The sequence below is a fragment of the Leptosomus discolor genome, chromosome 3, assembly GCF_034619465.1.
Source record: "Leptosomus discolor isolate bLepDis1 chromosome 3, bLepDis1.hap2, whole genome shotgun sequence".
Lineage (NCBI taxonomy): Eukaryota > Metazoa > Chordata > Aves > Leptosomiformes > Leptosomidae > Leptosomus > Leptosomus discolor.
Window position 1 is genome coordinate 56643860 of NC_141393.1, and position 27877 is coordinate 56671736.

Sequence of the window (27877 nt, forward strand, 5' to 3'; positions counted from 1 at the left end):
GTGGGGGCACGAGAAATGTTCTTCTCCATTCAGCTGATTTCTGACAGCAAAGGTGAGTTTTTCAGCACTTTATTTTTTTTTTAAAGCTGAATTGTCAGACAACGCCCAGCAGCCTGCCTTTCAGCTGCAGCTTTTAGAAAAGATACTCAGTGTAAGTAACAAACTCAGTTAACCTGTTGGTATTGAGGGAGAGGATGTGTTTCCATCTGTGTGTGTGCGTGTCCTGTGAGAATGTGTGTGGAGAATAACAGATACAGAGGTGAAATACTTCAAACATGATTCTGTTGTTTCTTGTGGTAACTGTAATAGCTAAGAAGCATGCAGTAACTCCTGAAACTTCAGCTTACTTCTTGAGACTGTGCCTTTTGTAGCACTTTTGTAGCACTCTGCCTCTGGTGCTGTGTGGCAGCAAAGTGCAGAAACCAGTAGTGGTTCTGTCTGGACTCAGAAAGATGCAACCACAGAAACCCTCGAGCTGATTTCAGTGTAACTTCAGTTTTTGGGTGGAAGGACGTGATCCAAAGCCCCCTGACAGCAAGGGAAGGAGACTGACTCTTTCTAGTGGGTTTTGAGCCCTTACTTTTAGTAAGGTTTCTTAATAAGGCTTGGATCAGGCCCATGGGAACAAGTTAAAATGAGTTACTTCAGACTTTCTTTGAGCTAAAAGAAAATCAAAATCATGCCTGGTTTTACTGCCTGCATTCCAGATGCAAGCAGATGTTTCTATATCCAAAGTGTCTCCCTGTGGCACCAGAGCAGCATTCACTTCAAAGGCATTGTAGCAGAAGCATGCACATGGATGACAGCGGGGTCAGATTGCCTCAGAAATGTTGGTGTACAATAGATACAATATTTCATGTTAATTTTTTAACATCTTTTCAGCTATATATGTGTAAAAGTCAGCATACTGCAAATCTCTAGAGCCCAATACCAACCATGACATAACTGTGTGCTAAGGGAACAGTGTTGGTATTGTTACAGCAGGGCTGGTTAGGACCTGCATAAAAAAGGTGGGTTTTTCTATAGTTTTTTTGTAAGTATAAGGGTAAGCTGATACATAGGAAAAATACTTTGTTAGAGATCTGGTATATCATACTTTCTGAGATTATTTTCTGTAAGATTTCTGAAATATTTTCTGACATTGTCACCAAATACTAAGGATTTTACTAATGCACTGCTGTCATACTCATATGGCCAGTTTTGATCTCATTGATATTAATGTCTAGCTGCCATATAGGGAACACAATCTGAACTCTGGAATGTTTTATAAAGGAGATTAATTTCATTATATTCAGCTTTTACAGATACAGAAGCTGTGGAATAGTGCAGCAAGGGGAAGAAGGATCAAATAAACAATGATAAATGCTTAAAATCACCCAGCATGTTGGTGGCAAAGACCAGGACCAGAGCAAAACCATCCATGTCTTGGGATGCTCTGTCCTATAGTCCCTCTTCAAGTATAAGTCAGTGTTTAAAGAAATTATTTAAGGTTTTCATGACTGTGACTGGGAGCAGGATCTCTCCAATGCTTACCAAGCACCCAAAATCTATGAGAGCCCCAGAGGGAGTTTCAGCTGGTACAGAGCAGCAAAGCTCTTTGGACATAAACGGTGATGTGCCAGTTCTGACGGCAGCCAGTCTGGCTCTGGGAGGTTCTTGTTTCCGACGTAAAGAAGGTCCCTGGGCTGGCAGATGTGAACAGAGTACTTATTTCATATTAAGCTCATGAATCTATTGTGCTCTTTCACCTTAAAAGATCAGCCCAAGTAAGAATTTCTTACCACTGTTGAATACTTCTGCGAAGAATAGATGAAAGGATAAAAGACAAGCCTTTACCAGCCCTTATTGCAAATCATTACGTATGAAATCTGATAAGGGCAACAAATGAGACCGAGGGGGCTGGATTAGAGCCAGTTGGCCGGTCCAGTAGATATTCAACTCCTGTTTGAATTATTTTAACCTGCTGCCAGAAAGATAAAAGCTGAACATTAGCCAGGCCTCTAAGGTTCAGATCAGCACTGTCCAAAAACAATAGGAAGCCCATTTTGTTTTCAATAGCCACGAGCTTTTGCTATTTTTCGATGCAGATGAAGCAGCCCCTCTGAGAGGCATCCTGATAGTGTGAGTCACTCCTGCCCAGCATACCTTGTTTACATTTTTGAGAAGAGTTTCTTCCCCGTGCACAACTCTGAGGAACAGTGTGACCAACAGCTACATAGAAGTAACATTGCATAACCTCCTTTATAAATCTCTGGGATCATCTGGCGTTTGTCAATACGAAAAAAGCAATAAATAACCGGAGGAGTCGGGAGCGGTGCGGGGGATTCTGCAAGGTCGCCGGCTGTAGCCGGGGGCCGGCTGTAGCCGGGGACCTGCTGGCGGGTCAGGCCGACGGGGCAGCGCTAGGCTGGCGGCCCGGGGCCGGGCAGCGCTGCTCGGTCTCACCCCTGTCCCCGCAGCGCCTTGAGAGGACGTGAAAGCACCCAGGGAAAGCGGGGTCGAAGAGTGGCGGCGGGGCTGGCGCCTCGGGCCCCCGGGCGAGAGGTGCAGAGGACTCGGCCGGGCCCGGGCGCTGCCGCCCTCTCCCGCCGGGGCCTGACCCCGCGCCGTGCTCTCGGCTTTCAGGGGCGATGCCCGCCGGCGGCCGGGCGCTGCTGGCGCTGGGGCTCCTGGCGCTGGGCTGCGGCGCCGCCGCCCGCCTGCCGCCGCCCGCCGCCAACGACTTCCCCGAGGGCAGCCCCGAGAGGCGGCGGCCGCTGTCCGGCCCGACCCCCGCCTGCCCCCGCGACTGCGGCTGCACCCAGGAGGGCGTCGTGGACTGCGGCGGCATCGACCTGAAGGAGTTCCCGCTCCTGCTGCCGGAGCTGACCAACCACCTCTCCCTGCAGGTAAGGCAGCTGGAGCCCGCCCGCAGGCGCCTCCGGGGTCTCCCCGGGCCGCGCAGGCCCCTGTCTGGCCTTCGCCTGATCCGGGCGCCTTCCCGCTGCCTTCAGCGGCTCCTCGGCTTCGCGTCGGAAGCAGGAGGTGCAGCAGGCCCAGCACCTGCGCTCGACAAACGCGCCTGGTGGTCGGCGTTAATTCTCTCCCCATAGAGCCAGGGAGGAAAAAAGATGGGAAGTTTTTCTCCTTATCTCTCCCAGCTCCAAGAGGAGAATTTTTGTCCGAACTAATAATTACTGTTCCTCATAAAGGCCTTTCTTTTTGAGGTGTCTTTAAAAAGGATGGGCCCATTCCTTAATGAGAATTTTTTCTGACAGCGCTACATGTTAATTAGTGTTGCAAACACAGTGCACCAGTCCAGACACAGGCCCGGCCAGTGTCCCACAGTGTCCCGTCCCTCCCTGCAGCACACAGACTCGGCAAGGAGCAGGCATAACATGGCTGAAGCCATCCCCCACCGTGGCGGTATTGCCTGTGACATCCAGACAGCTGGTGCTGGTCTTACTGGGCTGCCTGCGGCCGGGAGACTTAACGTCATGCCTGCAGCAAATGGTTCTGCTGCAGAGACGTCATGTCTTGTCAGGATAAGGGCATGTAAGGATATGAGATTAAAATTTCAGGTAGAAGTAGTCATCTCTCCTAGACTGTCAGTAGGTTTCCATGTTCTGCTGTTAGTTAGTTGATCCCGATGATCACCATTTGGGCAGACATCCTTTGGCTGCCTGTGCTCTGGCACCCAGGGGCGTGGACAGGGACGGAGCATGGCAGCCCCATGGCTGTTCCTCCTCTGAGCAGTGGCAGTAGTTCCAGGCTTTTCAATGCCTCTTTGGCCCTTAACCAACTGCTTTTTGTTTATTGCTCTTATTTGCCAATTCTGTTCAATGGATGAAATGCAGATTTTGTTCAGAGCTTTCCATCCTAGCGCAGTTAGAAAAACTGTAATGTAAAGTCAGAAAAACTGTAATGTAAGCTGTCACCTTCCTCAGCAGATCTAGCTCATGTGCTAGCCATGGCTCCTGTCTCTACTGCCAAAAGCAAAGAAGCTCTTTGGAGCAGCAGGTGTTTCTTTCTGTGCATTGGCCTGGCGTCAGCACAGTGGGTCCTTGACTGGTCCCCTAGGTGCTAAAACAGTAGAATAACTCATTTATGGTCAAAATGTGAGTCAGCATGTTAATAAACATCTGATGGCAGTCACCCCTGACAGTAGAACCAGAGAAGGCAAGTCCAGTTTGACTCTCCCTGCCCATGACAAGTTGTTTTTAAAACAACACATAAATAACCGAAGCAATGAACTTAGAAATCCACAGTGCCAACCTTGTAACAAATGCTTTGCTGCAGCTACGAGGTTTGGCTGTGGCAGATGGATTGTAGGCCTTGCCAGGCATAATTGCCCTCTTTGTGTGCTACCAGTGCATAAGCTGGATATTTCTGGAGATGAGCACAAGCTGCAAGGCTTGGTTCAGGCCTTCAGATGCTTCTGGGTTTGGGTGTCTTAGTTTTGAGATCTGAGTTTGGCTCATGACGGAGAGAAGTCTTGACAATGATTTGATGTGGTAGGTTCGTTTCCAAATTTTATTGGAGTTCACAGTCTGGGTTTATTTGGATCCTTCTTGGGTTACTTTGCTGATGATTAATACTCTCCACTTTCTTAGAATAATCAAATAGAAGAAATCTTTCCAGAAGAGCTTGCTCGTCTTTACAGACTGGAAACTCTCAATTTGCAAAACAACAGGCTAACTTCAAAAGGTAAGCCAGCAGAGCCGTGAAGTGGACAGAGCCTGTGCCTCCACACCAGCAGCTTTTGCAACGAGGCCAGTGACAGCTGATAAGGAAAGCCACAGAGTGATGGATTGACTTGGTTGGAGTGGTTAGTTATAAGCCTCACTCCTTTGGCCACCACACAGATCATGGAGGCACTTTATCATCTGAAACATAATACTCAGTGTATAAGAATGCAGCCTTACTGAACCAGTGGAGGAGACCTGGCAGCAGCTCTGTGTGCTGTGGCGTGAGATCTTCTCATCCAGGAAACTCCCTCTGGTCCCACAGGCACATCAATGCAATGCACTTGAGAATGAGAAATGTCTGCATGCTGAATGATTTCCTTCTGACTGACCTTGTTTCTTAATCCACTTGGTCAGTTCAATCTAGTCAGTTAGTTAGTGCAGTTTAGTCCAGTTCTGTCCTTGTCCGGTTTGTATAAATACAAATAATATATATTGCAAATAAGGCAACTTCTACCCTTCTTCTAAAACCTTTTTGATATTTGTAGGCAGGCTTTGCTTGCTAAGTCATATGCTTATTAGAGAAACTTGACAGGGGGTTAGTAAGGAAAGCAAAAGAAACTGAGGAATTGAAGTAAATAGTAAGAGAGAAGGATATGCAATACGAGAGAGAGAATTGTTGTTAACTTGTGTGTCACCCAGTTGCTCTGAATGCTGTTGCTGTCCTTATTCCAATGATAGAGAACAACCTTTACTGAGAATGTGGACATACTATGCACAGGACCCAAAACATGGCACTCTTCCACAGCACAAGGAAGGCTGTGCTTGATAGATTCAGACTTTGACGATACTGCCTTTGGGGCTTGATGTTTCTTTCACAAGCTTCAGTGCAGCCCTGAGTTTCCAATATGTTTTGACATGGGAAATAGCTTCACCTTTGACTTACGGTTATCTAAGTGCCAGGTGAAAATGTTATTTGCAGCCTTTCCGTTGTGACAGCAATTGTGCTTGTGTGATCAGCTGGATGTGGATTGATTCAGCTGAAAATTAATAATTATTGGGGGGAGGGTAAGCTCCGAGTTGGATCAGCTCTCTGAGCTGGTTACTGCGTGGCTATCTGGATTGTGAGGGAGCAGAACAAGAAAAGGGTCGTAACATGCAGAAACTGGTGTTATTTTGGCAACATCATGGTCATAGATCAGATTGACCCGATCATTAAACAACCTCAGATTATATCCTTCCAAGAAAAATGATTTTGCAGATTCGTAAGCAAATGACAAAAGAAACTTCTCGGATAGCATAGTTGTTGCCAGCACCGATAATCAGCTGCAGCAAGTCTACACTGCTCTGTACCTGACCCTTGCCAGTGGGATTGGTCACAAGCCTTGCATGCTTAGGATTTTTAATGGTCTTCCATTGCTCTTAACAGTCTATGGTTTTGGTTTTTTTAGTTTAAAAAAAACCAAACCAAAGACAACAGTAGGTCTGAGTAAGATTGTTTCAGTGGCAATGAAAAAATATTTAAATCTCACATTAAAAATACTGTCTGAGAGATAAAGCTACTCTCTGGTATTTTCACTCAAGAGGCAATAAGGTGCTGTTGTCACTGATTAGTTATTCCTGTTTTTAAGGGTTGCCAGAGGAAGCATTTGAGCATCTGGAGAACTTGAATTACCTATACCTGGCAAACAATAAGGTAAGAAACTCACAAGGCTTTCAGAGTTCTTTTTTAGTTGGGTTCTGAAAGTTAAGCAAATAAGTCTTCAATTATTTTAAAATATATATCCTACATAAGTAAAATTGTGCTGAAGTAATTTTGTGCAGGTTTGTCTGAGGTCAAGGCAATCAATCAATATACCAAAAAATTAGAGGATACACATGCTGGTATATTTTGAACACTTACTTAGTGGTGCAACTGGTGAAAGGTTTCCCTTGTGTGTGTAGGGAGATACAGGGAGCCCCTGAATTTATAAATTACCACTGTCTTCTGTAGGCTTTGGATCAACTGCATGCAGATTTGGTAGCTGCCTGTGTGCAAATAAGCAGTGGGGTAATGAAATGCTGCATGTCTCATCAGATGAGGCTGGTTGAAAAATCTGTGAACACACACATCCTAATACTTGTGTTTGAGCCATCAAGATCTGTAAAAAGCTGTCCAGTTTTTCCTGACTCCCATTCTTATTAGGTTTGATGGCGGGGGGAGGGGATACCCACACACAGTGAAATTGTGTAAGTTATGATTTTATTCTTTCAGCTGCAGTGATAGGAGCTGAATTTCTTTATTAATGGGGAAGATCCTAGGTGCTTTCCTATTAATGACCCAAGTTGGGTGTTATGACAGAAGCACATCTTTCCTGCCAGGGCTAGGAAATGAAATAACTTCTCACATACCCTTATGTCTGGGTGGTTCCCATTATGGCTTTCTTTATTCCCAGTGATTGTCCACAAATATTTGCTACAGAAGAAACTGGGATGCCACAGAAAAATATAAGTTAAAACATCAGTCAGAGCTTGTTTTGCCTAAAAAAAGCCTGCCCTTCTATCTCTCCATCTCTCTCTCTCTATACATCTGTATATGTATTTTATTCTCCTCTTAAAATCTGTGACCTGTTGATTTTTTGTTTATATGCATGTGGCCACATTCAGGTTTCAGTCAGGCCAAGACATCCAGAATCACTCCATAGATTTCTGTATGGAGTGATTAAGAATATAACCCATTCCTTAGTACAGTAACATTGTGTTCTTTTCTCCCTTTCAAGCACCATTTCCATATAACAATCTTGGCAGTTAATACCTCCATAAAAAGGAACAAGCCAGACTGTGACTAATATTCCAGAACTTTGCACTCCAATTTTCCCTGTGTCACAAAACAAAGTGTTTGGTTTTTCTGGCTTTACTGCAGGGAGAAAAGGATCCCAAAAGAAAATGCAAACATCAGCGAATGTCAGAACTAGTTATAGTGAGAAGTTGTAGACCCACAAAAATAACACATTTCTTTATAAATCACAAGCCAGGACAAACCAGATTTGCTTCAGACTGCGTCCACTCTGCAGCAGGAAACACTGCAGATCAAGTAACTGTGGCTTCTGGAGGAGAGCAGGGATTTGCTGGTAGTTTGCTCCTTGTTTTATGGATTATCTTAATGCTGCTTTGTCTTCAGTTGTGATCCCATCAGATGTACCTAAATGACCTTTCCTTAAACTAGCACAGTTGGTCAGAGAGAAGAAACATCACAACAGACAAAGTCTTCGGTGGCTTATGAGTAAAAAGTACTTCAAGTAGAGAATGGATGCTATAGTTTCCTTTTTAATTTTTCACCCCACTCTCATAATTCCTATCTATTACATAGGATCCACAGTGAGCCTTGTTAATCACAGAAATCTCTTCCACCAAACACTAGACCAGGTCCTGAGCTAAGATTATTATTTACTAAAAGCCGGTGATTTTGTTGACAGAAGGTTTTACATTTCCCCGTATCCCCAAGGTGATATGGGGTTCACCTGGATCCAATACTTCTGTTTATATCAAAGCTTGTTATAAGCAAGAAAACTTATTCCAAAACTGGTAATAACTTTTGTATAATCCTTCTGAGTTTGTGGTTAACTCCTTAGTTAACAGTGGAGAAACACTGTCTGCCATATGGAAAGGAAGGTCCAGCAGTAAAGCTGTGAGAAGATGGCAGCTGGAGAAATGCAGATTGCAGCTCATTAGTCACTATACTAGACAAAGCTACTCGATCAACTTTATTTTTGCTAACAGTTACAACCATCCAGCATGAATCCTTCAGGCAGTCAACCAGTGAAGATCAGTTAGTCTCATGACTAAGTGCTGAAATGCTGAAGCAAAGTCCTGAGCAAGTGAAAACTCTTTTTGGATGAAACTTCTCTTTGTCTTTCCCTTTCCTCTTTCTTGTGGTTCTGATGTCTCTCATTTCACATACCTGAGCCGTGCCCTTTGCTTTGTATAAAAGTTATGATCTAATAGACCATGTTTCAGGAGAAAAGCTTTCATGTGCCACCATGTATGAAAGTGATTAAGTCTGCTTCCTGTGTCTGAATTCTTAATCTTAATATTATGTCACAGTAGAGACTTACTGTTTTCTGAGGCACTGTCAGACCTTCCTAGTCAGAGATGAGTGCCTTTGTCCACTTCCCTGATATCATATCTCTCAGGTCAGGAGGTGAGAGATTACCAGTAAAACCAAGAGCAGTACTGGAGCAACTGTAGTAATACATAGAATGCCTGTTTCTACTGCTTATGTGCTATCTGGGAATACTGATAGGAGCGTGATTTGTGGGAAAGATTGTTTTTTGTGTTTGTGACCATAAAACATTTAAGACAGCTTAAGGATGGAGGTTTTGGCACAGGTGAAAATGAAAACAGGTAATAATCTACTTTCATCTTTTAAAGAACGGGACTGTATTATGAGTCCAGTAAACTGCAAGTTCATGAATATAGTCCATCAGTGCACACTGGACAGACTAGTAGAGAGGGATCTAGCTGCCCTTTAGGTAAATATATAGTTTAAGGCTTTGGTTAGGCAATTCTCCGATAAGGTATCTGTTCTCTCACACATTGTTCATCTTTTAAATATTTTTGGTGTTATGCTATTATTAATAACCAATTGCAGCTTTACGGTAGTAAAAATTTGAAAAATATGTTTTCTCATTGTGTGAGTCTTGCTGTGCCTTGCTGGCTGTAACAACTAAGTTCTGTTTCATGCGACAGTGCTGTGAGGAAGAAGCTTTACAGATTCAAAGAATTTCAAGCTAGAAGGCAGACCTCTTCCATTGCCCAGAGTTTCCCATCCTGATCTCAAAGCTTTGGATGACAAAGAATTCAGTATCTCCCTAGAAAATATGTTCTCTCCAGAGCCCTTCAGAGTGTACATAAAATATTGTGAGAGTGGTCTCATTAGTACTGTAGTTAACATCTGTAGCTATGGTGATTGCACCTGCCTGCTGCATTTCAGTAGTCTTCTGCTTATGTACTCAAGGATCATAGCTATTACAGCATTGTGTTAATAATTTGTTTCCCAAGGGCTTAATCTTGATGCATAAATCTTTTGGGTTTATGCTTCCCAGAAAACTGTCCTCCAGCATGTATTGTAACCTGTATTCTTGGTTTCTAGGTGAATGACTTTGCTTTGCAGCCACTCAGTGAACCTAGCTATTGTATTATCTGGATGCTCTGTAAAACTGAGCTTTTTTGACCATTTGTTTTCACTCCACCAATTTTTGTTCAGATGCAGATAGATGTTCCTAGCTTTATCTTTTAACGTCACTGATAAGAATAGCAATAGACCAAGGGCAAACGCAACAAATCCTATACCTCTCGTCAACTATAAAGTTTTGGAGGCACCTTTCTGTATTTTGTTTCTGATACATCACTTGTTTAATGAACAAGGTATCACTGTATGGTAGGTCCTTGCTTTGAAGTCCCATTTGATATTCCGTCATTTGGCTCAGAAGCATCCCTGTGCTTTGGGAACCTGGATCCTCTCTTGAAAAGATCATCGTAAATGGATGCCATGTTGGAACAGACATATGAAGTGATGCTTCCCCCCGCAATATACTTTCATAAGAGAGTAAATAGTAGGCCACTCTGAGATGGGTTGGATTTTTTTGGCCCAGCAGACTGAGGAATTAGGAACAATAACAAGCAAAGTGTTTGCTCTCTGGATAACAATTTCTTGATTTCTTCCACCAAAAAGAGATGGGACTTTTCCAACCAAAACAAACATTCACATATCTTGGCGCGAAAGTCTGTCTCCTTCCTGGAGAGATTAGTGAGTGAGGACAATTTGGTTTTGCTCATGAAATCTGCATTGAGTTTAATTTATTTTTGCCTGTTTAGAGAAAATAAATGTGCAAGTGTTTTGTTGCTGGTATAATACCTGGTTAAAACATTTGTTGCATATAATTGGAATTCCCCTGTATATTTCTTTTACAGCTAACAGTGGCTCCGAAATTTTTACCGAATACCTTGATCAGTGCAGATTTTGCAGCCAATTATCTCACTAAGATATATGGGCTCACATTTGGACAGAAACCAAACTTGAGGTAAGGGATTGGGAAGTACAACAATGATAGTGTTCTGCCACTGCTTCGATGCAGTGGGTGGGTGATGAGAAACTATCTGGCTAAACAATGTTATTGCCTACTTCTGGTTTTTGGAAAGAAGTTGACTTGTTCTCAGCATGAAAGGTCAAATAATCTTTCAGACAAACACATTCCAAGGGCTTTTACTAGCTGCCAGACACTTTTGTATAAATAAAAATTAAATTGTTGCCATTTTATTTGTGTATTAATTATGAGTTGAAAGGTACAGCTTTGATTTCTCAAAATGGAGATTAATTTACAAATCCTTAGTTTTATTATAGTCCATTCATTTAAAAAAATAGAATCAGGTTGAGAGTACAGTACTCAGTGCAGTTGAGTGTAGCTCAACTATATTAAAGCTAAGCACTTTAGCACCTCCAGAAGTGGTTCATACCCTCAGGTCTGGTTTCAAAGGTCTGTCTGCTAGTTTCGGGTAGTGATATTCTGAGCTGGATTTTGTGCAGCACATTGGGCCATCTCAAATTCAGATGCACATAGACCACCTCCCGTGAGACAGGGTCTTTTCCAGAGGCATTTTGAGTACTCTGTGTGGACACTGCAGCATCTAAATCCTGCCAAGTCATCTCAAACTGTTGGTAGCAATTTACACATCCAACTTCGGAAGCAGTTAATAATAGCTGACCCAGTTGAGCTCATAGAGCCCGTGATGATGAACTGAAGGACTCTCCATTCCCACTGAATTCGTTGAGAGCTGAAGCTGCTCTGTACTTACTAGGTCTTTAGTCTCATAGGCTCTTGGTAGCTGAAAAGGCTGAGTCACTCACTGAGTTCTGGCAATATCTCATGGTGGAAGAAGCTAGTTTTATACATGTGTTCTTCCGTAATCTGAGTTGCAGAAGCTGCTGTGTTTTGATTTCATATTAAAATTCTTGCACTCTTCTGAAGTGATTTTCACACTCTCCTATACCAACACTAATTTTAATCAGGATAGTAACTCATTGATTTCCAAGATTGTGAATATAAAATCCCAACACAGTTGTTTCAGCTGGTTTATTTGCCCCCAGCAGAGTTCATGGTCTCAGACTGATTATTTGGAAAGCAAGTTTTTCAGAAAGGCAAATATTTATGAGTTAAAAGTACAGCTGACCATGCAGGGTGAACAATATTTTCAGTGTGGCTCTGAGCTCCCTGGAGTGTGTGGTCACACGATTGTGTTTCCATACTGAGCCTTTCCTTCCTTCCAGAAAGATGTTGCCAAGTTCTCTGCAACTGGTAGAGAATCCAAGCACAAGTTAAAAAAAGCACACTTTGACACTGTGCTCTTTTGCGGTTTTAACCTGTCTCTCCAATTTTAGCTGCCTGCTGCATCTTGGGGTAAAACAGGAAAGGAAGATGTGATCAAAGTCAGTAAAATCCTGTAATTTCTTTTGTTAAAAACAAGTCAAATTAATTCATTTAGCAGTTAAACCACTGAAAAGCAGGAATAACTTTCATAGGGATCCATTGTTTTATAGAGAATTAAAACTTGTGTGAGAAAGAATGAATCCATTTTTTTAAATCTTATTGGAGAAACTCTTCTGTGAATATTAAAGGATAAAAGTAAGAAGGGCAAAGCGAAAATAAGAAACTCGCTTTCTCTCAATCCCAAATGTTCATTAAAAAACCAAAGTTCTTCCACATTAAGTAAATCTGCTGTCTTTCTGTCAGTACCCTATGCCTTTCCGAGTTCTAGGAGTAGGAGAGAAACTGTTTCCTGGGGTATTTCCAGGCTTTGTGGGAGCAGAAAGAATGGAGGGGTGAGAGGGGGCCCTTTTCTAAGAGATCTACAAGCTTGATTTTGCAAGCCCAAGAAGCCCAGATTTGATTCCAAATAGAAGTTAAAACTGGAGATGTGTCTATTAATTAGAGTGAGGCCACCACGCCGACATTCTTTGTTTCAAAGCATTGCACAATCCCAGACTTGCACTCAGTTTCTTGTTAAGAAGATAAGGCTGCTTGTGGAATCTGTATTCACATGCAGGTTTGGATTTTGAATAGACCTGAGTTTCACAGAGTATTTGGAACAACCGTTTGGTTTTGCATCTCTATCCCTTGCTAAATTAAAGGGCACATTTTAAAAACAAATCTAATTATCTCAAGGAAGGAAGAAAAGATTGAAATACAATTTTTAAACAGCTTTCTTTTGGTAAACAAAAAAACCCAGATCTCACTATTTAACTTCATCTTTTTTTTCTCCTTCCAACAGATCTGTATATCTTCATAACAACAAACTTTCAGATGCTGGGTTACCTGATAATATGTTCAATGGCTCTGATAATGTGGAGGTACTCATCATGTCCAGCAATTTCTTGAAGTATGTTCCAAAAAATCTCCCTCCAGCACTGTATAAATTACACTTAAAGGTAACAACAACAAAGTTTTGTATTCCTTTGTGATTGTGACAAAGTACTGTGTGTGTATGGGATTCAAATCACACAGCCAAGCCATTTCAGTGCACTTGGAAACATTCCCAGGCCCACTGTAAGTCTGCTATATCCTCAGCGGTAGCTGTCTCCCATGTCCTTACTTTTTTGTTCGTAACAGTGTGTTTTTGCAAAACACCGAAATACTCACAGGGGACAAAAATGCTTCTCTGTGTTTTCGGGGTAATGTATTGCAAATGCCTCTGTGGTAGCATTGTTGGTCTCTTCCTGCATATAGTGATATTAATACGTATTAGTACAAGAAGGTTGATCATTTTCTGTGACCATCCAGTGACTGGCCTCTCTGTCAAGTTTGCCTCTGACGAGGCTGTTTTTCCTGACAGCTGCTTACCCACTATGTACTGGCTTTGCTCACTAACTCATTTCACGTAGGCTACTGTTTCCTAGCATCAGTGATATTTGTTTGCTACTGAACTGGCAATTCAGACAACACAGGGAAAGTTTGGATCAGTGATTCTTTACTGCTACAACTTCTCCAGCAATAGTGCAATAGCAGAAGTTGTGGTATTAACTAGTCTCCAGCATTTTTAATTCCATGTCATCTGATTTCGATAAAAACACTTCATCACGTCTGTGCTAGAGATCCCAGCCTTGTTAACAATGGGAGAGCTGCAGCAATGGGGAGTCCTGGTTCCGCTTGCTCCTAGTGTTGACAGCTCCTTGGCCATGTGTAGGCTGGAGTCTGTTATCAGCCCCTGGACTTAGGCAGTTGTGTGTTGCCTCCCAGCTTTCTTTTCCCTTGAAGGTTTCACCACTAATTCCCATTAAAGTCTTTGAGAAAACAGGCTTCTCCAGCTTGAAGAAAAGTAAAGACAAACAGTCTGATCCTTTAAATTGCTGGAATTTCTCTGCAAAGTGTGAAGCTGCTAGTCCCCTGCATTTTGTTGCCTTTTATAGGTAATCATTGTCTCCCAAAGGGGTCTCAGACTTTGAGGACTACACTTTGAACTGTTATCCTTCCCTGCTGTCACCAGTTGTGTTGAGGGCGGAGGAGCTGAAGAGAGAAATGAGCATTTTGTTTCCAAGTGCACTGCCTGTCTGTAGTAACATTTATCTTGATATTTTGATTGGGGAAAAAAACAGGACAATGAGAAATGAGAGACAGCCAGTAGTGGAACAAGTGTCCAAAAGGTGTACTTTAGATTTGACAGATCTTTTTTTTCATCTTTCACTATTCATTGAGACACTCAGCCAAAATCTGTCTCTGTGATGGTGTCCACTTGATATTAGTTGACGTGGATCTAGTCCATTCTGTCCGTCACATTATTGTGTATTAGTGGATTGTGGGAAGTTTAACAAATTCAGTGTCAGTGTTTTATATATCCTTTTAAAATTCCTAGTGTTTTGTGTAACCTTTTATAATTCCTACAGTTCCTGTATGGAATTTCTGAGTGGAATTTAGTTTTATATTTTGTTCGTGTCTGCCTGCTGGCTACTCCAAAGCCACACTAAGGCAGTAGGAGTAGGTGTTTTGGAATCTATGTTGCAGGAACTGTACCTTTTGGAATGCCATTAGTGCTGGAAGGATGACTGGTTCCCAGCTTCCAACCTAATTCTTCTTCATGGTGAAATCTGTCTCACAAAATCTAGAAATTTTGAGCAAACTCTAGAGGTAGTTGCCTAGATTACATTATACATTTGCACATCGGTGGAAGGACTACAAATAGAAAATAAAATTGTCCGTGGGGCCGGAGGCAAATTCTAACTCCTTAGCCCAAAGATTCCATGGGGAGTCAATGAAATCGGGTTGTAATACTTCAGCCTGGTATTTGTATTTTTCTTAAGCAGAATTATAATGCCTCTTGAAATATCTTATGTCTAGCCCTTTTGAAGTTTAATGGCCTGGTGTTAGTTAAGCAGAACCTGAATGTCCTGTGTTTTGTCATGCCAAATATTGTGCTTTGTGCTTCTGGTGACTCTAGAACAACAAGCTAGAGAAGATTCCCAAAGGAGCCTTCAGTGAACTTACAGGTCTGCGGGAGCTGTATTTACAGAATAACTACTTGACTAATGAGGGAATGGACAACGAAACTTTCTGGTGAGATTGAGATCTGTAGTTTGTACCTCTGGGTATGTCTACCTCCTCTGGTACAGTAGTACTTGTACTGAACAAAGTACAATTTAAGAAATATGTTTATTAAAAGCTGCATGATGTTACGCATTTCTCTGCGAAGTCTATATGAAAAGTCTTAGATTCAGATGCTGCCATACAAAAGCAAAGGTCTGGGTGAGTGGTTTGATTCGTGCTTCAGAATACTTTTATACGAAAGACACAACACTGAACATCAGATTGCATCATTCCCTGATTGCCACAGAGCCAATCACACCAGGTAACTGTGTGCCTTCTAGGACAAGGCCACCAATGTTGAAAGCTGGTCTCTATTCTTCCAAACCAGTCAAAAGTGAGGTTACGTGGGACTTCCCAGTTTCAAGGGCAGTTCACTGGAAGTTAAGGCCAGACCTTCATCTTCGCTAAAGCCACTTCTCTGTTTCTGTGAAGGTGACTTGAAAGCAGCTACAGATACTGGCACAGCTGTACCCCAGTGCAGATGATTGCTGGAGTAGGCAGGGATGTAATGGTGCTGCTTAATAGCCAGATGGCTGCAAAAGCTTTGCTACAAAGTGGTGCAACAGAAATAGCCTTTGTCTGTCCTAAATTTAGCCTGGGACTTAGCACTTTGAAAAGTTAGCATTTGTGTCTCTGCTTGCACTGAGTGTTGCCATTATTCTATGTAAAAATCCAGATCACATAATCTGTCCTGCCCATAGCTTAATTCTGTAAACTTTTCAGATCTGCAGACATGAAAATGTATCAAACTGTGCTTTCCTTTTCCACTTCTCACTCCCAGAGACCTCAGTAATTTACCATAGCTGTGTTGTGTCTGCCTCCAGGTCATGTTGGACATATAATTTCTGTTAAGATTTTGATGAATAGAGTACAGGGGCCATAGCTAAGGCTGCAGTCACAGTCAGCAGAGGGGGTGAATATTGCTTCTTGTTCTTGTGCTACTGTCTGTAAGCACAGCATAGTGCTATTGAGATGTCCCCAAGCTGGGAAAACATTAAAACTTAGGGCAATGAAGTGCTCTATCCAAAGAGTATATTTGCTCTTTCACAGCATGCTTGGATGGCTGTGAATAGCAGTATAGTAAACAGCGGGTAATGTCTGTAATGCATTAGTTCTCGCATTTCCTGAAAACTTTGTAGTCATCTGCAGTGGGTTATGTAGTGCCATGCAGATTAAAAGTCTCATTTGAACTGAGAAACTGATTTGACATACAAGGGAATACAGAGCTCCTCAGTCCTGGCATATAATACCATTGATCCACATCCAGTTGGTGTAAGTGGCTGGTTTGAGGATTTATTTTAGCTCCAACTGAGTCCATGGAATCCAGATTCAGTAGCTTACACAAAGCAGCTCTAGCCCTGACTCACTTCCATAATGCTGAAGGGTCAGGAGAAGTTCACTACCTTAGCCTAGGACACTAAATTAGCATTTCTGCTTTTCAGAAGAATAATATTTCATCATCGAAAAAGCGGACCTGCTTTTCAGTTTCAATCTGCACTTTCAGAGAGAAAGAAAATACTCATGCTTAGGCTACATTTCTGTGAAACCAAGTGGTAAATTCTGTATTCTAATGGTGCTCCCGTGGCATCTTTCTCATGGTATTTGTTCACTGAAATTGCTCATATGTTGCTATCTGTGGTGTCAAATGAGAGAACAGCAGACTGCAAAACTGATCTCAGGTCTCAGCCTTGTGTCAGTTTGAATGTCTGTCGACTCTATCAGGCTCTCTTGCTAGTGTGTCTGGGGAGCAATGGCAGCACCCAGTCCTAATCCCTAATGGCAGTGTGGGAGCTCCCTGTTTTGCTATCCCCATCAGTCATATCATGAGACAAAAGAGCAGTAATGGGAGCTGTGCTGGGTAAAGAGATTCTAAAGCAAAGATTGTAAAATCCTAGGGGAAGTTGGTTATCATTTCACGTTGCAGAATCTAAATGGACAGTGTTTTCTTTCCTGCTCTCCCAAGGAAATTGTCCAGTCTTGAGTATTTGGATTTGTCCAGCAATAACCTCTCACAAATCCCAAGTGGTTTACCCCGAAACATCGTCCTCCTCCACCTGGAGAAGAATGCAATTAAGGTGATTGGCAGAGATGTCTTGACTCAAATTAAGAACCTGGAGTACCTTCTGCTCCACAATAACAAATTAAAAGCCCGAGGTATTCACCCATTAGCCTTCCATGGCTTAAAGAAGCTGCACACTGTCCACCTGTACAACAACATGCTGGAAAGGATTCCCAGTGGGCTGCCCCGGCGAGTGAAAACACTTATGATCCTTCATAACCAGATTTCTGAGATTAACAGGAATGACTTTGCTACCACTTACTTCCTTGAAGAGCTGAACCTGAGCTACAATAAGCTCAAAAGTCCCCAGATCCATCGGGAAGCCTTCCGTAAACTGAGGCAACTAAAGTCCTTGGATCTTTCTGGAAACAATCTCCACACGGTGCCCTTTGGCTTTCCAAAGAACTTGCAGATTCTGAAGCTGAAAGAGAATGAGATAAGCATCATCCCAAAAGGGACTTTGTCAGGGATGACAAAGCTGCGGGAACTGTATTTGAGCAACAATAAACTGAAAGTAAATTCAATTTATTCAAGAGCATGGAGAGAACTCAGCAGTCTCCAGGTAGAAACATCACCTTCTTTAATTGTTTTAGTAATGCTGATGTCCTCGGCTCTCTGCCTAAGCCAATTCATATGGCACCACTACTAGATGTGCTTGGTCCTCATGTTTTGGGCTTGCATTGTAAGTGCTACACCCTCTGTTTCTAGAGTAGAAATGATGTGCTCTTGTGCCAGAGGTGTGTACGTCCCACTGCTGACCAGCCCACCATGTACTGCTAATTCTGGGAAATGTGAGGGTATCTTAGCTTCTGAACCCTAATGGTGTCCCGTATTTTCAGATAAACGTTAGTGGATGTTGTCATTAAAACTGAACGTATGCTTTTCAAATAGCTTGCTCACAAAAGATTTTAAATGGGCTACGAAGAGAGACAGCAGGAGGAAGGAATGCATAAACAAAACCACTCTTAATTCTCAAAGCCCCCACATCAGCTTATAGTCAGACAAGCCAAGCTGTGGGATTTAGCAGCTCAGCTGGCTAAGGCACCTGGATAGCAGCTAGGAGGTCTGGATTCAATCAGCAGTCTTCTCATTTGCTTAATTGTTGGAGAAAGTTAAACGCAAACCATAAGGCAGGGAGGAACAATCACATTTGTGCTGTGCAAAATGACCTTTCAAAATTGTTACGCTGGCTGAATGATTTGTCAGCATTTCCTTTTAGGCAATGGCCTGTTTCTTGTAGTAAAAGGCATTACCTATGTCATATGGCAACCACCTAGGGTGCATATGGTTAGGTCACTGTACAGGCAAAGTTTGTACATCTCGGAGCAGATCAGGGATAAGGGACATGGAGCACAGTGTGTTTTCAGACAATCCAAATGTTTGTCTATGCAAACCTTTTCCTTTCTGTTGTTTCTGGGAATAAACAACAGCTTGTTTTTCAGTTAATGTGAATCAGCAATGCAACAACAGTATCTATAGAGCTGTTGGTTTGCATCAGCTGCAGAATTGGTCCGTGGCTTTAATAATACATTTTGCATTTGTTTGGTGCCTCACTGATGTGCATATATGTGTGTGTGTGCGCGCGCATGCAAATGTATCTAAGATGAAAAGTAGTCTGGAAGGAAGGCACTGTTGAGAATTACAGATGCTGGAATTATTTCACTGCAGTAGCTCAATAAAATGTAGGCACTGTCACCTGGGTTGGGTTGGGTTGTTTTTTTCAAACAAAAATGGGTCATGAGACCTGTTAGGCAGCTTTAGTTGTTGGTAGGAATGAAAAGCTTTCCTTCTCGAAAGGCCTCAGTCATAGCTACTTCATATCACTTTTATTCTGCTGTCACTCCTCTGTAGTTGGTGTCAAGCCAGAGCAACACATTGCTGAATCAAACATTGGCCCTTAAGTTGTACCCACCTCACAGCAAACCCTGTTCATGTTAAATAAGGTTACAATAATAGCACACAGTTAAAATTCTGTTAGACTGACGGTGCATTTTTGGCTGTTGCTTTTTTTCTGGAACACTTGTTAGTTATTTCCATGATACTATAGATGTATCTTTTTTATTTGGTAAGGGCTTAACTGTGCAATTGGTTTATGAGTTGGTGCACTGGAGTGGATTTGACAAATAGCCATCATATAAGATCCTGATTGTGCCTGTACTTAGCATATGCTTCAGTCTGCACTGTTTCCATGGAAATCGCTGAAGACTATCTGCAATTGCAAAGCTAGACATTTACATAATTGTTTGCCAGGCTGGGATTATGTGGAGAATAAAACCACTGAAATCATGACAATCGTTTGCAGAACTGTGGCTTTGAATAATGTGTAACTAGTGTGTCAGCTTGGTGCTATGAAAATGCTACAATACAGGACAACAAAACGCTTCTATTGATCCATTTTCTTGCATAAAATTAATGGCCTTTAGTCCTGATGTCTTCGTACATTCTCTGTGTTAGAATATTTTCAGATGTTTTTATGCATAACTCTGACTAGTCACTAACCTTAGCTAGTGAAATGTTTGCAGTAGCAGCTTCAAAGGAGTTCTCATCCATATCTGAAACCCAGTCTTTTCATTCACTTAAAGCAGGCATAGTCTAAAGCCTGGGGACAGAGATAAAGAAATGTTGGAACTCCTAAACAAAACAGCGTGGCGTCTCATGTGAAATCATGACACTAAATAGTAGTGTAAGAGAGCAGAATGGTCATGGTCACACTTACCTTGATGCAAATTAGAGGTAGATTAAGTTAGTTTATGCTATAATAGATATATTAGATATCACTTCAGTTTTTTCACCATTAACTCAAACTGAACCTTGCTGCATGGCTGACAATTTGCAATTTCCACTGTACGCATGGTGTTTGTCATTTTCCTGACCTCACCAGGAGGGAGAAGTTCTGAAGCAGACTCACCAAAGTACCATCTGAAAAATAAAGCCCATTTCCAGATGATTTTCAAACACAACAAATCCTGGATAAGCTTTGCATAAACATCTCCCTTCTGCACTGTTGCTATACTAAGTTTTTTATAAGTGTGTGTATATATATATATGTATTTTTATAAAGTTATGTGTATGTGTGTATATATTTAAAAAACAATGGATAAACTTCCAAAGGAGGGATATGTGTATAGAGCCAGCCTTTGGAAGCTAATTTGTTGCCAAACTTAAATCTCTCTTTGGAGTGCTGCTAATGTTTAAATTCAGTTATTTATCTGACCCCTTATTGTCTCTTCCTTGCAGTCACTAGACATGGCTGGGAACCAGCTGGCTTCTATCCCATCAGGCCTGCCAGAATCTCTAGAATATCTGTATCTTCAGAACAACAAGATCACAACGGTTTCAGAGAATGCTTTTGAATCCACGCCCAAAATAAAGGGGATTTACCTCAGGTAAGGTCAAGTTTCCACTTCAATGCACAAGATTTTTTCTTCTTCATCCACTTTATAATTGCTTACTTTTTAGAAAGTATTTAAAATCCTAACTTTCTAGATAAGCAACTTTGTTTTATAGTAATGTATGATGAAACTATGTTCATCTGCTCAGAAAAGACATGGACACACATAATAAGCTCTTTCTGTTCGAAGAGTTTGTCTTTTCTGTGCTTATTAGAATGCATTAGACATGTTAGAAATTCTGGAAATTAATGTTTAACATTATGCCATATTCCAATACTCATCTGTGAGCTAAAAGTTTACAGTCCACTGGTAGGACTACAGCTTCGCCTGTGTCTGTTAGCCCTGGATTTTGAGAAAATCCCCCTCTAGTGAGGCATGTATGACTAATCTTGAAGTTGTGTGCGTTCCTTTCATAGTTCTGTCAGAAACAGATGACAAGTTACAACTGTGACAGTTATGTAACTTAGTTTAGAGTATTTTCTGTTTTTTTTCCTGCTCTGCCAGTTGGATGAGGACTTTGTTTTTATAAGTGACAAATTACTGTGAGTTTACATTATATGTAAAAAAGGTATGTAACTGATTTAAGCAGAGATTTATACCACAAGAAGTGAAGCAAGAATCTGGCCTAGTAATATATTCAGTTTTAATCTGGTGGAACATTATTGAAAATATTGCTTAGAAGTAATTTATGAACCCCTACAGAGTATTTGATTAAGCTGATCCAACGGATGTGTTAAAAAAGCCTAGGCTGCCTGCTGCACAAGACTAAATATGGCCTTATTTTGTCTGTATGCAACTAAACTGTTCTGTAGTTCTGAATAGTTCCGAAGCATACCTTTTTGGATGAATGGTTCCATACCAAGCAAATAAAATTATAAAGTCTGGTGTAAATTAGAGCAGTCTGTCTATTCAGCTGCTCACATTTATGAGATTTTAGTGAATGCTTGGATGCAAACCAGAAACCGCGTACCACATTCTATATTTCTATATAAAGAGAGAAAAGGAATTTGCAAAACTGTTTTGCTAACATATTTAGGAGGTAACTCCACCCAACTAAGTTGTATTTCTTAATAGGAGGCTATTAATCACTGCAGTGCTGTGAAACAATAATATACATCTGGAATATTAGACAAAATATAATTTTAAGCGTGTTGGAGATTAGCAGACCAAGCAGTATATGTGAGATATTCTTGAATTGCAGATTAGTTTATTTATATTCTTGGAAACTCAAATAACAGGTGAAAAATTATTACATTTTACTTTGTTTCTAAATGGATGCTTTGAATTAGTGTTTCGAGTTTTGTGGGAGAAGAATTAAACTATCATGGGATAACACAGAATCTCTTGAAAACTCAAGTTACACTTTGAAATGTGGGCTATGGAGCAGATACCTTTCCTTTCTGGGAAGGAGAAAGCAAAATAGCAAGTGAAAGAATTTGTCGGGGAGGAATTCCAATATTATTGTTTTTTTCCTTGCAGAATACAGTTACAGAAGGGGAAAGAGAGGCTGGGGCTGAGAAAAATAGACTTTTTTTGAAAGCTTGGTCAGTGAACTTGAAACCAGTGGGAGATACTTAATGTTTCCCAATATTTTCCTGCAGGGTCCTTTGTGACGATACAGAGTGCTGTCGGCAAGCTTTGTTCAGTCACTGCATTTGCCTGCTTGCTAATCAGTACCTGCTTTCCCTTTCTATTTCCATCCAGGGAGTCAGTACTCCTAGAGTGCTGTTCCGGGTCAATGGCAGTTAGAGTAACTGCAGATTGTCCTAGTCTCCTCATTTCTATGCTGGATATAAAAATGGGTTTATTTTAACAGGAAGGCCTTTTTGTTTGTTTAAAGGTTTAATAAGATTGCAGTTGGAGCACTGAAGGAAAGTACCTTCCAAAACCTAAAGCACTTACAGGTACTGGATATTGAAGGGAACCTTGAATTCAGCAACAGTTCAAAGAATAAGGATGACTCAGAAGAGGAACTGGAAGATGAGGAAGAGGACGAAGAACTGAGATAATATGTGAACTCACACAATCACATCATGTGGGAGGTATCAACTGTAGTTTAGTTAAATCAAGGAGCCAGTTCTCAGACTCTTGTGTAAATAATTCCAATTTACAAGTATGATTGAAACATAACAAGTGGGTGTCTGAGCCCTAGACTCAAAGACTGACACTAAAACATGACTGGGAACTGCAGAATCAAAAAGGGTTGAAAATACATTATTTTGTAAAATGAAACAGTATATATCTGTGTTTTGTCAGACAGAGGCAGTGGACTGTTTGTAGTGGTTTCTGCTTATAGCCACAGCAGACACCCTAGGTAAATATGAAGGTCGTTATTTACTAATTCTGGTAATAAAAAATGAAAAGGTATTTCATGGTATTTTTTAGCAACTAGTTCAAAAGGAAAACAAAGAACACACTGTGAAGCTTACTGATGCAGAAGACCATGTGAGCTGAAAAATGGATTTAAAAAGTCAGACAAATTAAAGGAAGGTAGACCCATTGGTGTCTCTTAAACATGGCATTAAGATTGCAGCCTCTATCTCAAGCAGTCCTTAAATCACCAACCACTTGGTGTGGGAAGGTAATGCTATACTTAGCATATTTCTTATGGAAAGAATATCTACTTCAGGTCATTTTTGGAGATGGGTATGCTGGGCTGGATTGATGCCTGGTCCAGGATAGCCAGTTCTCAAAACAGCCTGTGCTTTTGCTGCTGATAAGTCTTGGTGAGGGTTCATTGCTCGCTTCATCCAGATTCACTGAAAGGCCTCTGTCCAGTTACAGGTTGTGTTTGATGCTGACTTTGATTCCAGACTTGTAATTGAAATTAAGATCTCAGTATTCCATAAACAATCTGACCAGCCACTCAATCTCTCTAGTTGAACCTCTTTTCTTTTCAGCTGTAGGAGAAAAAATGAAGGGAGAATGGTGTTTGAAGAATATGCATTTTTCCATAAAAAGGATAGGGATTTGCTTAATGCATTTCTGAAGCATTTTATGTTCAAAGACGGTGAGGTTCAAGACACTACTCTCTGCTTTTGGAGATCTAAACTCTACGACTTGAAAAAAAATGTTTAATTTTGCTCCTAATCAACACTTTGTCATGGAGAATGACAAAGGAATTGCTAGGAATAGTGCTGATATGCTGGAAAGATGATGGAGCTTGAAAAGGGCAGAAGCTAATTGGAAAGTGAGACATTAGACTTCATGACTGGGCTATATGAAAACTTTGTGAGACAAGAAATAATTTGTGTCTATAGACTTAGACTACATGTAACTTCCGAATCAATGCATCTCTGGTTGGTTTGGGGCATGTGTGACATGTCAGCAGGTGCTAAGTTTAGCATGTTCTGAATTCTGTATTCCATTATGTGATTGATTTTGTTTTTCCGATGTTTTGCAGGAGAGCATATGGAAATTACATATATGTCTGTGTGTATATATCTATATAGATATACAGAGAACACTTAGCAAAACGTGCAATGAATTACGCAGAAACTGTCATGGCACTGGGCCAGGCTCATGGAAGACAGTGTGTTACAGTGCCTTATTCAGGGAGAGACCCTGAATGCCTTTCCAAAGCTTCCAAATCATCTTATACAAGACCCAGGATCATAAGGGATTGCTCTGGAACTCACAAAAGCTGGCTTTTGTTTCTTCTGTTTCTCTTCCTTCACTGTTTCCATCTGTAATAACAATATGGGACTGTTTTGAGCACATGCCTTCAAGTGCTGTTTTTGTCACTGTATTTTAAGTGAACCATGTATATGCTTCTTTTCTTTTCCTCCACCCCAAAGAAGCTGTTGTTGATCAGGCGACGTGGATATTTGCAGTAGTTCCATGTGTGGAGCAGTGTGTGAGGCATTTTGGTCATCAAGCAGCAGTAATAATTCTGAATGCAAGTATTCCTCTGTTATAACAATGTGTATATTTGGATGAGAAAAACAAAGTAAGGCTGGATCCCATAATATTTTATCTCTACTGCCAAAGCCTGCAGTATATGCCTGTTTTAGAAAGGTTTTAAGATAAAACAGTTGCTCTTGTGAATATATATATAAAAATTCTATGTCTGCCTTCCAGAGCTTTGGTAAAGTTTCTGTTTTGCTGTTGTTTGCTGATGTGGCAATTGTGTGAATGTCTCTGAAGGTGTGTCCAGAAGACTGAGTAACAGTATGCAGTTTAATATATGTGGTAGAATTTTTCACATCTTGTGTATAATTCACATTAAGAGTCAGAAGTGAGACTAATGAAGCCAAAGAGATGAGTGTGGGGTGTCTTAGGAGAAAACTGTTAGATGTCAAGAGATATTTCTTTCTTTAGTTCAAGTCTGGAGACAGTTCCTGCTGTCATACTCTCTTGAAACCTCACCTGTTTTACAGTGGTGAGTATTCTCAGCTCCTGTTGGAATCACTGAAAACAAGGAAACCAAGAAAAAGAAGAGGTACCTGGATGGCAAGTTGTTTATTTGATTATAATGTCCTTCATCTCGGGTAGCTAATCGGCTTGACAAAATGGTCTTTTCTTTTGAGGATTTTTGACTGAACACATGTTGTTTTGCACACTGCGTTCCAGGATTTGCTTGGAAACACAGTTGGCTTAATTTTTTACCAGCTGTTTTTCCTGTTGGAGAAGTTCTAGTCCCACACTTTCCCTTTGGGTTTGTATAGCACATGACACTAATTTCAAGCTGATATTTCCTACTTCAGACAATTCAACACCATCATGAATCATCGAAGGAAAGATTGCTTCCTGAAAAAAATAAAAGCTTCATGCTAAAAATTGCAAAAAATGACATTTTTGAATTTCTGCTATACAGCTGAGCGATAAAATAGCCTTGCAATTGACTTTCGGGTTACAGAATATAGCTCAAATCAATTAGCTATCTCCAGCAAACCCCAGTGGAAGTTTTGCCAGTCTTTGGTGAAAGACCAATTAATTATACTCCTGAACAAGCTGACAATATGCAAATTTGTACAGTTTTATGGGAGAACTGTTTGATTATCTTTAAACTTCAGTCCCTTACACTGTGATTCCGTGAGAAGTCAGGTGCCCCAGACTCCCTTTGAATCCCTTGACAGTCTGATGTGTTGAATGCGGGGGTGAAGGTACATTTTAGCACCTTGTAGAATCAGGCACAAAATTTCAGCACGATGTGGGCACTGTTAAACTTCTTAATCAAGTGTCAACCTTTGCCAAAGGAGACCCCCCTGCAGTTGAAGGAGCATATCCTATAGGCCAAGTAGAGTTAGGAAACTCTTTTCCAAGTTTATTTCAAAATAATTGCACACTGAATCTGTCCTTTAAAGGGGACAGTATTTTTCCAGCAGAAAAAAAAAAAAAAAAAGACACCCCTCTTCCCCAGTAAAAGCCTCAAAACCCCCCAAGAGGAATGTCTTTTGACTTATATGTCATATAAGAGATTGGTGAGGGAGAACCACAGACTTGATTCCTCTCTTACCTGGTATTGTTAGCACTATGACGTTGGGCATAAACCTGTCAAACCAAAATGGGAGTTTCTTTCTTTCAAAGGAGTAAGAGGCTCCATGAGAGATGGTGAGGAATAGTCACTAGTCCATGGGACTAAGCCCACATATTTTATTGGCTGTGGGTGGTACCTGTCATCCGAAGGTTCAACCCAGGAACAGGGTCTAACTTTATTATTTCTTTTAATGAAAATGAGGATAGTTGCGAAGCTGGCCTCTCCTTAGGCCACAAAGTTGGGCCAGAAAGAAACAACACAACTGTTGTTCTCATGTAACTTTCTTCTGTGAATTGCTTGGATTTGGGAAAGAGAAGAATAGAAAGCTTTTAAAGGCTGAGCTAGATGTATGGATATTGAAAACTTGGAAGTCTAAAACATTCAGTTGGCAACTTTATTCCTCAGTGTGCGTTTGCACATGCTTGGTATTCATGCATGGTCTGTATGCAAACTGAGGTCTGAGTTTATTTGCCGTTTTTCTTTTAAAGGGCATGTTTCCTTATTACAGAGAATACTGCACAAAATGGTGGGGAAATGGGATTTTTCTGAGACTGCACCAGATTTTTCACGGCAACAGGAGTACAAACGCAGCACATAAGCTATCGAGAACTCAACCGGTGCCAAAAATAGCCCCTGGATAATGAGCTTTTGTTTCAGACGGTGGGCATGTAGCCCAGCTGCAACCGCAATGTGGACGGGCTGTTCTACAGCCGTTTTTCCCCTCGTCCCCATTCCTTCAGGCTCCTTGCCCCCATGGCCGTACCCTCCCTGGGGGTAGGACTGGGGCACCCAGCACCCACTCCCTACCCGCTCCTGCCTGTGCACGCCCTCCCTTCACTCCTGCCCTGCAGCGCTCCCCTCCAGGTAACCCCAGTGGCTTGTTATTTGGGGGCCTCCGGGAAAAAAGGCCAAGGATAATTGTATCTTCCCCAAAGGTTTTATCTCCCCACAGGGAGTTACAGCCCCTTTTCCCTCCCTGGGTGCCAGAAGGGGCTGCAGGGCCCATGTTGAGGTGCCGGGGGTCAGACTGGGTCCAGGAAGCCTGTTTCCCTTTGCTCCCCATGCTCACAGAAGTGGAGGGCTCCTCCTGCCCCAAACAGGCAAAAAGGCCTCACAAAGGAGCTGCTGCTGTCCCGCCTGCTCTGAGGAGCAGAGAGGCCCTGGCCATGGCAGCTCCTCTGTGGAGAGGGAGGTGGCACAAGCTGAGGCCTTCTCTCCTCCAAGATGGCACCCTGCGAGCCCCTCTTCAAGGAACAACAGGACCTCATGGGTGACCAGCAGTCCCCAGCTTCGGCTGGCAGGAGGGGTGAGTTGGGGGGAATGCCAGTGGTCGTGCTGCCAGGGAGGGAGGCAGGGTGAGGGGCTGGGGTGTCAAGCACGTTTGTGGTGTGAGGAGGAGGCTCCTGCTCTGCCTCACGGGCCTCGCCACACCATGCCGTGATGTTTGAGGTTTAATTGTTACGTTTAATGAAAAAGAGGTGCTTTACACTGTAAGTAGATACTCTTTTAAGGAAATTGAGTTCAGAAAGAACAACAAAAACCTCCAAAGGAAAACTTTTGACCAGATTTGAACGGGGATGTGGTGGGGCGGGAGGGAGGCTGCAGAGTGCTCCCTTGGTGGAGCAGGGGCAGCTCCTAATAAACTACCAACTGCAGACCTCTGGCAGCGG

General features: G+C 41.8%; 1 protein-coding gene across 2 annotated transcripts; it reads left to right on the forward strand.

Moving 5' to 3' along the window:
• PODN (podocan) lies at window positions 1-22737 on the forward strand. 2 transcript variants are annotated; one of them, XM_086462833.1, is made up of 11 exons: window positions 16-52; window positions 2626-2690; window positions 2745-2888; window positions 4593-4686; window positions 6296-6360; window positions 10617-10726; window positions 12972-13128; window positions 15132-15247; window positions 17241-17898; window positions 20574-20722; window positions 22569-22737. In XM_086462833.1, exons 1-11 carry the CDS (start codon window positions 16-18, stop codon window positions 22735-22737), a joined length of 1764 nt encoding a protein of 587 aa, XP_086318959.1. The 2 variants fall into 2 exon arrangements, with proteins under 2 accessions (XP_086318958.1, XP_086318959.1); XM_086462832.1 differs by having other exon boundaries at window positions 1-52; window positions 2626-2888.
• The last annotated feature ends 5140 nt before the right edge of the window (window positions 22738-27877 follow it).

Excerpts from the sequence above, each read along its gene's own strand:
- PODN (XM_086462832.1), top strand. The coding sequence starts at position 16 with ATGTTCTTCTCCATTCAGCTGATTTCTGACAGCAAAG. Across the intron at positions 2,889-4,592 it reads CCAACCACCTCTCCCTGCAG|AATAATCAAATAGAAGAAAT; the intron begins GTAAGGCAGCTG and ends CCACTTTCTTAG. Across the intron at positions 17,899-20,573 it reads GAGAACTCAGCAGTCTCCAG|TCACTAGACATGGCTGGGAA; the intron begins GTAGAAACATCA and ends TCTTCCTTGCAG.